The sequence below is a fragment of the Tyto alba genome, unplaced genomic scaffold, assembly GCF_018691265.1.
Source record: "Tyto alba isolate M040663 unplaced genomic scaffold, T.alba_DEE_v4.0 Super-Scaffold_1, whole genome shotgun sequence".
Taxonomy (NCBI): domain Eukaryota; kingdom Metazoa; phylum Chordata; class Aves; order Strigiformes; family Tytonidae; genus Tyto; species Tyto alba.
Window position 1 is genome coordinate 7,059,185 of NW_024881261.1, and position 12,281 is coordinate 7,071,465.

The 12,281-nt window shown below is 40.1% G+C and overlaps 1 protein-coding gene across 2 annotated transcripts; it reads right to left on the reverse strand.

Moving 5' to 3' along the window:
- Nucleotides 1-1,722: 1,722 nt before the first annotated feature.
- DENND10 (DENN domain containing 10) lies at nt 1,723-11,953 on the reverse strand. Of its 2 annotated transcripts, none has more exons than XM_042791129.1 (9): nt 11,864-11,953; nt 11,078-11,274; nt 9,732-9,811; nt 8,047-8,195; nt 7,766-7,877; nt 7,302-7,402; nt 6,025-6,132; nt 5,345-5,439; nt 1,723-4,662 (listed from the first exon to the last, which is right to left on the reverse strand). In XM_042791129.1, exons 1-9 carry the CDS (start codon nt 11,907-11,909, stop codon nt 4,486-4,488), a joined length of 1,065 nt encoding a protein of 354 aa, XP_042647063.1. In that variant the 5' UTR covers nt 11,910-11,953; the 3' UTR covers nt 1,723-4,485. The 2 variants fall into 2 exon arrangements, with proteins under 2 accessions (XP_042647063.1, XP_042647066.1); XM_042791132.1 differs by having other exon boundaries at nt 11,078-11,353; nt 11,864-11,921.
- Nucleotides 11,954-12,281: the final 328 nt, after the last annotated feature.

The window sequence follows — 12,281 nt, forward strand, 5'->3', positions numbered from 1 at the left end:
CTCTGGCACCACACTTGGATGTTTTAAGCAAATTGATGTCATTACAACTCTGTGAGTAAGGCTTATGGAATAGGTCTGGTAATAGTGTCTGTTATTACAGCTGCCCATTATCAAACTCTACCAGCTTCTTACCGAATACCTGAGTTGAAATTTGCCATATTAAATAGAAACACAGCCCCCTCAGGGTTATTAAATACCTTTTTCCTTTCCCCCATTCTCAGAAATGTTTCTATTGCCCTAACTAGAATTTTCCAGAAGAGGACGGCAGGCACCTGCCATTTAAGTTGTCAGCCCAGGTGATTCAGCTGCTTCCCAAATCAGGGCATGGAAAATACATTGCTAAAAAGGCCCTGGCATCCTTGGTCTTGAGCTAAAGTCATTATGAGACTAAACCTAGAACTACCAGGACCAGACACCTGGTAGTCTGCAGGGATGAGGTAAGTGAGGGGAAGAAGACTGGAACAAGCAGAAAAGCATCACGTTTGAAGGGCTTGGGAGAAGCACCAGCACCTACAGGAAAACCTTCCCCTTTGTAACCTGGAATAGATTAACAACATACCAGCCCAAGGCAGGTCTGTCTCCTGCCTTTAGCACTAGCCAGTGTGCTAAGTGACAGTGAATTAGTGGTGGAACCAGTTTAAGGTGGAGTAAACTACAATAGATGGAAGCTTTCTGCTTCAAGGAAGGCATAAGTCTCCTGCTAGCAGCTCCCCACCTACTCAGCCTGTCATCTTGAAATTTAGAAATATACAATGAGGCTCCCATGTCCCTTTAATGTAGCTTAAAAAAAAAAAAAAAATCAGCCACTCCCATGTTAGGAAATACCGAGATCAAAGCATTTCCTCAGCTGGCGGTTGTGTCCCTGTGTTGCCCCCAAGCCTGTAACACAGCCGTGCTGTTCTTCCCCGCAGGCCCCAGGGGCGGAGGAAGGAGGCTGCAGGCAGGGAGGGAGCCCTGCACTGCCCCTCCTTCCCTGTCAGGGAGCAAACACCCCGCCTGTGCTGCACAGGGTTGCTTGGGAAGGAGCTGCTGTCCGGCCTTTGGAGACTGCTCCTCGAGTCTCGCATCCTTCCGCAGCTACAAGGAATGATGCCACCTGACCAAAGATCCCTCTGACTCAGACTCCAGCCGGAGGCTGCCCAGGGGAGGGTGTAAGGCAGCAGTACGAGCAGCTGGGAACTTCCTACACTGAGCTTTGCAGCTTTTTTATCTAGAAATTTAGCTGCTTCAAGTGACACCTCACAACACGCTACTCACAAATCTTCATTAGCCCTTTCAGTAACTGGGGAACTGAAGCAGAGGTTGAAATCAGAAGCAGCCCAGAGTTTTAAGATGGATGCTGTCAGCTGTCCCGTGTCATTTTTTTCCAGGTTACACAGCCATGTAACACTCAGTCAGAACATTCCCCCCGCCACTTGCTGGCAGAGGAAACGAGGCAGGACAGCTCATACCAGTGACTAAAACCCCAGGGATGACAGCACTAGAAACTGAGCTAGCCCTAAGGGACTAGCCCAATTTACTGAGCAAAATCACAGTTTACAGGATTGACTGTTTATCCCACTCCCCTTTGCACGCCTTTGCTCTGTTCTCCATCTACCTTCCCGTATCTGCAAACACAGCACAGATGTGCTACAGCTATCCTCACACTGACTGGTTCACGCTGGCTCACATGGTGCTCGGGGAGTACCTTTTACCTCAGCTGAGGAAGGAGCAGTGCTGCAATTTTAATTTGAATTCAAGACTTTTAATTACTCAACGTGCTGCACGCCTTTCGGAGGCACATCTTCTAGCAGGTCAACAGGAGCCATCATTCACCAGTTCACATCCAAGAACAGAAAGGCAGGAAGATGAGAAGGCATGAATGAAAATTTCACTTTACACAGTCTTTCCTTCTAGGAGGAAAAAGAAAGGATGTCATCTAATTTTGCAAAACCAGCAACTGCACACACAGTCTGCTTGTATATATCCTGGGGAAAGGGAAGTGAGAAAAAAGCAGAAATCTTTCCCTCTGCTGACCTTCCAGATTTTTCAATTTTATTCTAAACCTTTTTGAGAAGAAACAGTGTCAAAAGTCATTAAGAAAATGCAAGAACATTAGGACAATCTTTTGAAAATACTGAAGCTGAGGGAGGCAAATACAGCTTTCTCAGTGCTGACAAAAAATTCAGCACAGATGACAAAACTGTTTGAAAGTACAGAAGTACATTTCTGACCTAAACATCAAGCTGTAGCTTAATCCCAGTATTGCGAAACTAACAGCCAAGGTTTGTGACTCAGTGCTCACAACTATTCAAGAATACATTTACATAAATTAAAGGGTAGACTGTTCAGGACTTTAATGACATAAGCATGCTATGAGTCCAGTTTCTTAAGTGCAAAATTGTATTTCATTTGTTTTACACAAACATCAGATTACAAGATCTAACACAACACCAAGATTTTCAACTTAAACATTTCCAAAACAGAAAACAAAATAAGCATTCAATATTTAGTCTGTAACTGAACTTCTCTGCTTTTTGTGGTTGTCTCTAACACACATATTACCTTAATGATATACTGTAAGGGTTTTTGTTAGCACGTTCAGGTTTTTCCTGGTGAAAGACTTCCACTGCAGTGGACTTTAAAGGAGGTTCTGAATGGAATTTTCAGCATAACTTTGCATTTCTGCTATTCCAACCATTGTAAAAGTCCCAAAACAGAAGCAGCAATACTAAAGAACCATTAAGAAAAAACATTAATGGGCAAATTGCAAAAAAAAAAAAAAACTGCAGAGCACTTGCAGGTAAACAAAGGCAATTGCAGTATTTTTCTCGTAAGTTTAAAAAAAAAAAAAAACAGAAAGCACACTCTTCAGTGTTCAGAATTTAAACTGCAGAGTGTTTAAAGTAGAACTTTACACCCCTGAAAATAGGGGATTATTCTGAAGCACTTTTATTTACTGACTGTAATTACTAGTCATTTTATACATAGATGCCACATTCCTTAGATTTCCTTAGTATACAACACCTAACAAAAGGACAACCCTTTTTCAAACCAATATTGCTTGCACATAGTAATTGATGAGCTCTACCAGTTCCAGAATAGCAAACATCTAATTATTTAACAATATAAATATTGATTACTAAAGTTTTAATTGTAAGTATAAAATCTCTATGTAAAACCACATGCTACAGCCTATCTGTACAAAGGCCAGGAAAAAGGTTATGTTTTCTTATAACAAAGTGCTATTGCAGAATTGACTGATTTGTTGTGGACATTTCTGAAGAAATACAGATCATTTGGCTCAGAGTATTTCTCTACAAAGAATCTAAGTTCTTCTCAGAAGATTACAAGGCAGTTAGTTTCAGGCTGCTCAATGAAAAAAAATAATCTCTTGAATTATGGCTATGCAACCAAACAAGTAGGTAGATTTTAATTTTCTCTACACTATTTCCCAGTTTTCACTATTACTTCAAAAGTTTCCATCTACATTGTCTAGAAACAGCACCACCAGATAGTACCTGTTCTACAGCTCAAGCAGTTTGAGAGGTTGATGCTCTACCTGTTACCTGGCTATTTGAATGTTTCTAGTTCCTTAGGCTTTACCTAATCTGATTTTCTGTCAATTAGATCAGGAATTAACAGCTAGGCATCTTCTCAGCAGAGAACGTCAACAACTTCCTAAATGACTCCAGCTGTAAAGCTGCACCTCTCTGTGACACCCACCTAGGAAGCCCCCGAAGTCCTCTTTTCCCTCCAATCAGAGGCATGGGACCGAGTGAAAGGGGGAAAAACCTCTAAGGCAAAAGAGTCCCAAATTGGTGCTCAACTCCCACTTGAACTTTAAAATACCTCTTCCTTTATATACTAAAGACTACCATGTCAGATTTTCCCAGACATCCTTTTTTACACCTAGACACTTTTAAGTAGAAAGAAGAGAACTTGTCCATATACGTGGGATTACCAGGTATTGGGCAGTCCAGAGCAAGAGCAGTATCTGACAGGCTGACATACCTGGAAGCCCAGAATGAGGACTCAGACCACCTGTGCATTCAGTGTATCCCTATGCAAAGACCAGCACATCCAAACTGCACTGGTTTTACAGCCTGTACACTGCAGCCCACGTTCCAGACCCCAGGAAGACAAGTCAGAGCAAGAACAGAGCTGTTCAATACCTGGAACCTGCAGGACAAACAGCCACTGTAATTATGTCTGGCACAGCCCAGCCACACGGGCCCACGCTACTTGTATATACACTCACGTTGTGATATGAAATACAGGAGCCATATATACAAAGTTATAGTTGGGGAAAGACAATGACACCAGGAATGTTTCCAAATATGTCTCCATATGTTCCCGGTCAAGCTCCAATATTCTGCATTATATCACGGTAAATATGACATTCACTTACATCTTTAATTTTTCCATATAAAGGATCAAGTATACCTATCTGTACAGCAAAGACAGTATTTTTTAATTGGTCCATAACACTGCAGTGCATCAAAATTAGATTTTGAGCATTTGTTCAGCAGCTGCTAAATGAAAAAGGAAGTTTTCTGTAGCTGGTGGAAATCGCTTTTGTTTCAGGGCTTCAGAGTTAAGGGTTGGTTTTTCATTGCCATCGGAAACTTCAGTAAGGGAGGCTAAGGTAGCCAAGATTTCTTTTGTCTTCAGAGAAATATCCTTGAAAAACAGAAAAACAAGCAACCATTAATATATTATTAGGTATTATGTTTTAACATGCGCTTATTAAAAAAGAAAAATCAATACAGAACAGAAAGAAAATAATGATAAATAAATAGTTAAATTTAAATAAAGACTCCATTTATTTTAAGGCAAACTTGCACCAGATCTTCAGCCTGATATTGTGCAATGCTGAATAAAGGGAGCATAGTCACTCCACAGGCTCCTCTCAGTGGCTTGAGCTCTTCTGACTAAGTTGCCTAGTTGTAAAATGTCTAATAATCTACTAGATAGGGGAGGAAGTGAAAAAAAAAAATCATCATAAAAATCAGGCTTTATAGCTGAGAAGCTGTAACTCAGCAGAACTTTTTCAAAGGTACTGACAAGGTATTGAGCAAAATACATGCTTTGTAGAATAAAACCGGAAAACTAGCTTTACTGGAAGTCTTATAATCAATACAATTTCTGAAGTTTCTTCAGCAATGTGGTTACCCAAGAGATAATATAAACCAAGTATGTCATCCTTAAAAACCTGTATGAAGAAAAAAAAAATGCCGATTTGTAATAAGGAAGAGGGTAGAAGAGATTGATTCTCAGAAACAATCTTCCTCCTACTCCCCTCCTTCCTCCAAGATTTAGCAATAGAAGTAATTTAATTAGATTTAAAAATAAAAGTATTAACCTTAATGACTTGGCTGTCTGATTTATCTGGATCTTCTGCAGATTGAACAATTAGTTGTCCAATTTCTTTGTGAAGTTTTCCCATTGTCATTGCCTCTGAGTAAGGAAGAAAAAAACCAAACCACACATTCACACAAAATAAAGATTTTCTGTGATATTTAGAAATGCATATGAATAACAAGCCAAATCAAGGAGTCCTCTTCATAACTGCCATTTGAAATCCATCAGTAAAGGCAGTAACCTGACGTATTAACACCCATATCAGCATAGGCAAATTGTCCACCCCTAAAGCAGCTGGCAAGGAGCAGCAAGATGACAAGCATCACACAAGGTTTCCTTTCAAATAGTCCCCAGTCTCCAAGTATTTAATGCAGTGTTTTTCTAAGACTCATGTGGTATCTCTGCATTCAGCTGAATGTCTCTTCCATGTAATTGTCTAACACGGATGTTTTGAAAACTCAGTTGTACATTTGTTGGATGATGAAACAAGTCTTTCCAAATTCCAACTTTCACCAGTCTTCCAGAGTCTCAATAAAACTGAAAGACAGAAGCTTACATACTGACTTTCCAGAATCTGGAAGGAAGAAGGATCGAGATTGCTTGACCTATAGTGAGGTTCAGCAATTACTATCAACTCTGAAATAAATGGCCTCTAAATCCAAAATATAAAAATCAACCAACCTTTTACTACAGGGGAAATAGTGATCTCACTATCTGCCAAATTCACATACACATCATACAGGTCTGGTCTACTGTTCACTTCAGAATCTGTAAATCCAGCAATGTAACCTAGAGAGAAGAATTTTGGCAAGATTATAGGATCTTCACAAACAAAACCAAAATAAAATCAAGATATTGCAGAAAAATCAGAGTCCTAAATCTGTTCTAAGAGTATTTGACATAATACTCATTGGACCTAGGAGGTTGCTCCCTTGATATTATCAGTCATTTAAACAAACACATCCACCAGAATGTTACGCTTCTGAGGAGCTTACAAATCAACTCCTAAAATTGCTTTGAACATGGATGAACAGCTAACACTACATGCAATATAAAAATATTGATTTGAAATTTTAAACTCTTCCTACCTTGCTACTAAAATTATTCATTTGCAAATGAAAAAGCCAGTGAACTTCCTCTTTAAAATAACCTCCACTCTGGAGCCACTTGTCACTAAGTCAGTATTAAATAAGAACAGAGAAATAAACCCAGATTTTCTTATTTCTAGCATGCCAGGTGAGCCAACTTAGAGCAGCTTTTCTCTGTAGAAGACGTTTAGTGAGCTGAAATAAGCACTGTTGGTAATGTAATATAAATATTGAAGATGAGTTGTCTTCTTGCTCAATATTTTGTATAGAAAAGCCTCTTAAATTACCACGTCATGCTAACCTCTACGTAAACCAAGGGACTCTTCCTGGATTCTGTGTTAAGTACTATGCGTACACAGTAATGTGTCACACAGCTCAAACTCCTACAGAGCTGGTAAAAAATCTATGTATGATTAGGAGCCAGAGACTTCACTGATAGCAGTCAGAATAAAAATTTGGAACTTCAGAGTTAGGGGAAAAAAAAAAAAAATCTTAAGAATTCAGTTACTAGCTATTTGTAGAAGTTGGGAAAAAAAAGTAGCTTATCTAATGTTAACTGCTTCTCTGCAACAGTAAGGCTTTTAATCCCTCTGATCACAACATCAAATAAGTCTCAAAAGCTGCTTTGCATCTGTGATTAGGGGCAGACTGACACAGATCCAGCCAGAAACACCAGATTAACTAGTTATCTTCTAACATACTTGATTAGTTGATTTGCCTTTTCTAAAGAAAATTATGCTGTTTAACTTTGAACAATAGCATTAATAGCAAAGTAACCATTTTTTCCCCCCCAAAAAGCACTGGTGCAAGACCTTGCAGCAACAGAAACTTAAATTTTCTTTATATTTTTGATTAATAAATTATCGCTACCTGTACAGGCTTTTAAGGCTTCCACTTCCTCCTCATTTAGATGTACATATGAATGAAGAATTGACCAGTCTTGTCGATGCCACACTAAAGCAGGCAAAGTCCTAGGGAAATTAGATCAGTACTTGACACACAGTAGATTTTCATTTACACTAATTAAAGTTTCACAGTATGAAATGCATGTCATAAGAAAGAACTAGTATGACTAGGTCTCATTTGGCATGCATATACATAAACTACAGAGACTTCTACTATCAGTGTAAGCAGAGTTTACCACTCATTCTACAGTTAAATTTTCTCAAGTTGATGAACGTTCCGCTAAAGCCTTAAGAGGGATTTAGCAGGATTTCAATAAACAGGTTTAAGAAAGATTTTTTTCCTCTAAAATATGGGCATTTCTCTCAATGAAGGTTCAAAATTTGTTGAACTTTTTTGGGTGAGTGAGGAGGTAGAGATTGACAAAATACCTGGTAAACTCCTGGATAGCTTCTATCCTAGGATGGTACACTACAATTCTCTTCTTTAACATCAGTGCTGTATATAAAATAACTGTTTCCATTCCAAACTGAGATACTATATCTAGAAAAGGAGGGGAAAATTATTTTATAGAAGATATACATGCTGGTATTACAAATTGTTTTTTGGATAACCGCCGTAAGAACAGCAGATAATACTGTTAACACTTTTTACTAGATTGTATTTTATATTGTAAAAAATAAATCCGAATAGACTTCTGGTATTAATTAACCTTTGATGGAACCAGCAAGATAAGCCTTCCGAGCATCAAAATCCTTGCTGAGGAAAGATCCATTCTCTTCACTTTGGCAGATCCCCTTCGTAAGGACTGCAATGTAACTCTCCATCATTTTAACTGGACTTCCATGCTTCAAGTAGATTCTGTGTGAAAGGAAAAAAGTCTGGTACTTTGACTGCAATTAGTACCAGCAGACATATGAAAAAATAAAATCACAGTATCACAAATAGCAATATTATTGGCAAGAATTCTTATTTTGCACAGCTGGTTAAGGTTTCAGGTACTAAACTAGAAGTCTTTCAACATGCACACAAAAACATGTCTGTCAGGATAAAAAACCACCTTGTATTTTTATTTGAGTTTCCCACTTTATGAAAGAACCAACGTTTACCAACATAGAAACATGGTATGAAGGTATAAGCAGGTGTCCAGACTAAGGATTCTTTGAAGACTTGGAATGTACCTGCTTTATGAAAAAGCAATTACTACAGCAACTCCTGTTACTACATGCAGACCATGTGACCAGTTGTTCATTTCTTATCCAAGTATCATTACACATTCTTCTGTACTCCTTGTTTATATTTTAATTTCATCATTTAACATGTCCTTGATACTAATTTTTTTTTAAAAAAAAAGAACACCACAAAACAACCACACATCAGCAAAATCCACATACTTTTAGCTGTCTTCCAGGCAGCAGAGAAACACCATAACCTATTTTATAGGTTAAGGTACTTCAGAAATAGCACCTCAGAAGCTCTCAACTGTTTTCCATATTAGCTACAGTACAAAGCTATGTCACATTTGAAACTCAATTATCATGATTAGAGGAATCAATCCTGGATGTGAGAAGAAATACTAGCTGATAAATCAGCATTAATGTGATCCACAGTGAAGCTAGTATTTCGTTTATCAGTGAAAAAGAACAACCCTAGTTTTATAATACCCTGCAGAACTGGTAAGCCTGGCAGCATTCTTATGTCCATGATACAATAACCTCACAATCGCATCCAACCAGCTGCAAAATCTCAATGAATACTCCTGGTATCAAGAACCAGGATTCAACTAATTTGGGAACAGAAAGAAAAGCAAAGAACGATGCAGAGGGAGGTCACAAGAATGGGGATGTGGAGGAAAGCGAGTAAGCAGGACAAGGGAAAGAAGATGGCAGTCTGGCTGGAAGAAGGGAGAAAACAGAGCCACAGACCTTGAGAGGCAGAGGGCTCGTTTTCCTAGAGGAAAAGCAGAAATGTCTCTGGGTGCTGTGTTTGGTTCAGAGGAGCTGCAAGAAGTGTCTTTATTAGAGATATTGTAGAGGGATGCAAGTTGTCCACCATACACGCAGTGAACTTTGACTATACAGCACTGACCTCTTCCCAAATGTTTCTATTTTTAAAAAATATATTCTTAGAGAAAGTGAATGGGTTGGTGGGTGGTGGTGGTGTGTGTCTGGGGGAAGACACATTAGAACTTACTGGGCATCTGACATTCACCCAACACTTACTGCATGAACTCAAGATAAACTCAAATCAAGGATTTATATAATCTGAGTTTGTACGACTGAGCTTCCAGCAGATTGTTAGACGATATGTAAACACAACACAATGAAATTTAATCTTTTGCCTTGGCAAGATCTAAACATGCACACTGGAGTAACTCATAACAGCTTTTATACAGACCTACACAGTATCCTAGTGAAGGCTGCATATTTCTCTGGGTTGAAGTCTTTGGCCATCAGAACAATGGAGAAGTGGGTCACCTGAGTAAGACAGAAGCACAGAAAAATACACACCTTATTCAGTGGTCCCATACAAGCAGTCTTTTTCACGTTATTAAACTTACTTCAGTGCCTTGACAAGGTGTTTCAATTTAAAAAAAAAAAAAAAAAAGTGAGCAGTAACAGCAGATCCAAGTTACTAACTGCAGAAAATGTTTGGTTAACAGATTCCTGATGTGACTCATTTCCACTGAGTCAGCTCTAGTACATACTCTTTCACTTAATCTACTCTTACAGAGTTGCTTTCCTTTTATCTCAGGAGATTATTTTAAATGAGAGAAAGGCATTTTTTTTTCACCATAGCAGGTTGAAAACTTCCAGAATCTGTTGCCAAAGTAGGCAGTGGAGGCAGACAGCGTCAACATATTTAAAAAGAGACCAGAAAAAAATTCATGGATAGCAGGCCCACAAACAGAAATACTCTTTAACTTCCTTAATCGAATGCTTGTGGGCTGAGACAGTATGAGGCTAAAATTCTGCAGACAATGGCAGGCTTACCTGTCTTCCTTAAACAGCATCTCCCACTTCCACTGTCTGAGACAGCACTGGGACACATTATTTTATTTTAGTTACGCCTTTAAGGTTCATAGGAGATGTATGCTTAGAGTGTGGAAAAGCAAGCAACGTTCTGCTGTGGGCATGAAAAATTACCACATTATCTTTCTACCTAACAATATAGCATGAAATATGAAAATTGAATAAACTTAACAGGCAATTTAATGAACTACATAACAGGGAAAGTATAGCAGATACAAACATTTGCAGTCTTCCAGTTATCAATGCAGTGGAGAAGAAACAACCTATATAACACAACTGTTTGGGGGGGAAAAAAAAACCATCAAGTTCTATATGAACAAGATTTTGGACACTATGAAAAACCCTTTGTAGAACTGTTTTGACCGAAAAAAAAAAAAAAAAACCAAACAAACAAACCAACAAAAAATTGTTGAGCTTGAAATGAAAAGTAACTAAGAATAATGGCATGAAACAGCATTTCCATTTTAATACAAATAATCTAAATTAGGTGATGAGAATCTCAATCCCTCTGCAATTCTATTCAATATATGTCTTGGTGAAAAACAGACTGGTTACACAGCTGAGCAAGATCTGCATCTGTGAGCACACAAAACCTCAAATCCCTTCCCTTCTTCATATCATACAATGGGAAAACACTGATTAAACTGCCAGCGGAAGCTCTGTAGAAGCTTTCCCCGCACTCTACTGAAAAAACAGCCCTCCAAGTCGTACCTTTTTCAAGGCTGGAGAATCTTGAACTTCCACAGTTGTGATGTAGAACCATGACCTTTTATATTGGCCAAATACAAATGTATGAAGCAATTTATTTTCATCTGTGAGGCAGCACTTTCGCAGCAATAGTTTCCTCAGTTCAGCTGTTATGGACGGATAACACCAAACCCACAAAGCATCTCCGTTGGTGTCTTTTTCTATGGTGGAAAGATGTTCACTGTGAGAATGCCAAACAGCAGCAAGGAAGTAAATCGATGGGTTGATCAGGTTTGTTTCCTGGAATCAGATTAAAATTCCACCTTACCCTTACCCTAAACATCCAGTTCTGCCACTACAGTTTAAGATGTAGGGCAGTGCTTGTGCTACGGGTCTTATTCTTTAGGTGTTAATAAATATCCACTCTTGACCTGATCCACAAGGTCCAAAAAACACCAGAAGTTTGAATACACATTCATATGGGCAAGGCATTGACCGGCAAGCACCCAGACCAGTTTATTTAAGATTTCCCCTGCCTTTCCTACTTCTGACTTTAGAACAGAGCCCTCAGAAGCCGTAAAGCCAAGACGCTTTGCCGGAGTTGTACACGGTTTAGCTCTGCAGACCAACGCGCCGGCCTCAGCGCCCGCAGGCTGGCAAGCGCTCGGCCGGGACAGGCCCTGCGGCCGCAAGCACACACCCCACACCCCCCCCCCCCCCACACACACACACACTTCTCCTCTCCTCTCCCCGCCAGCCCCAAGCCCCGGCCCGACTCTCCCCACACCCCACAGCCGGGAGGGCCCTTACCGATCAGCCCCACCGCCAGCAACGGTTGCGCCTCCGGCTCTGCCATCTTTCCCCGCCGCCTTCCGCCCGGCGCGCGCCCCGCCCCTCACGGCCCGCCGGCCGCCATTTGCTGCGCCGGCTCGGGCGGGCGGCGCCGCCGGCTGCCGCCCTCACACCCGCTGCGGCCTACCCGCCCGTTCCTCGGTTAAAAAAAAAAACAACAACAAACCCAACACTTTTGAAAAAATATATATATATTTTTTTCCCCATTTCCTTTATTATTATTTCGCTTTGTTAGTCACAGGGCACAGTTGATGTGAAATTGGACACAAAAGGAGGCAGCCCTGCAGGCAACCGCCTCCCATAGTCACAGCCAGAAGCTGCACCCCTGGACAAAGCCTGAAACACCGGCAGCCCCAGCGCTGCTACAGAGCGTGCA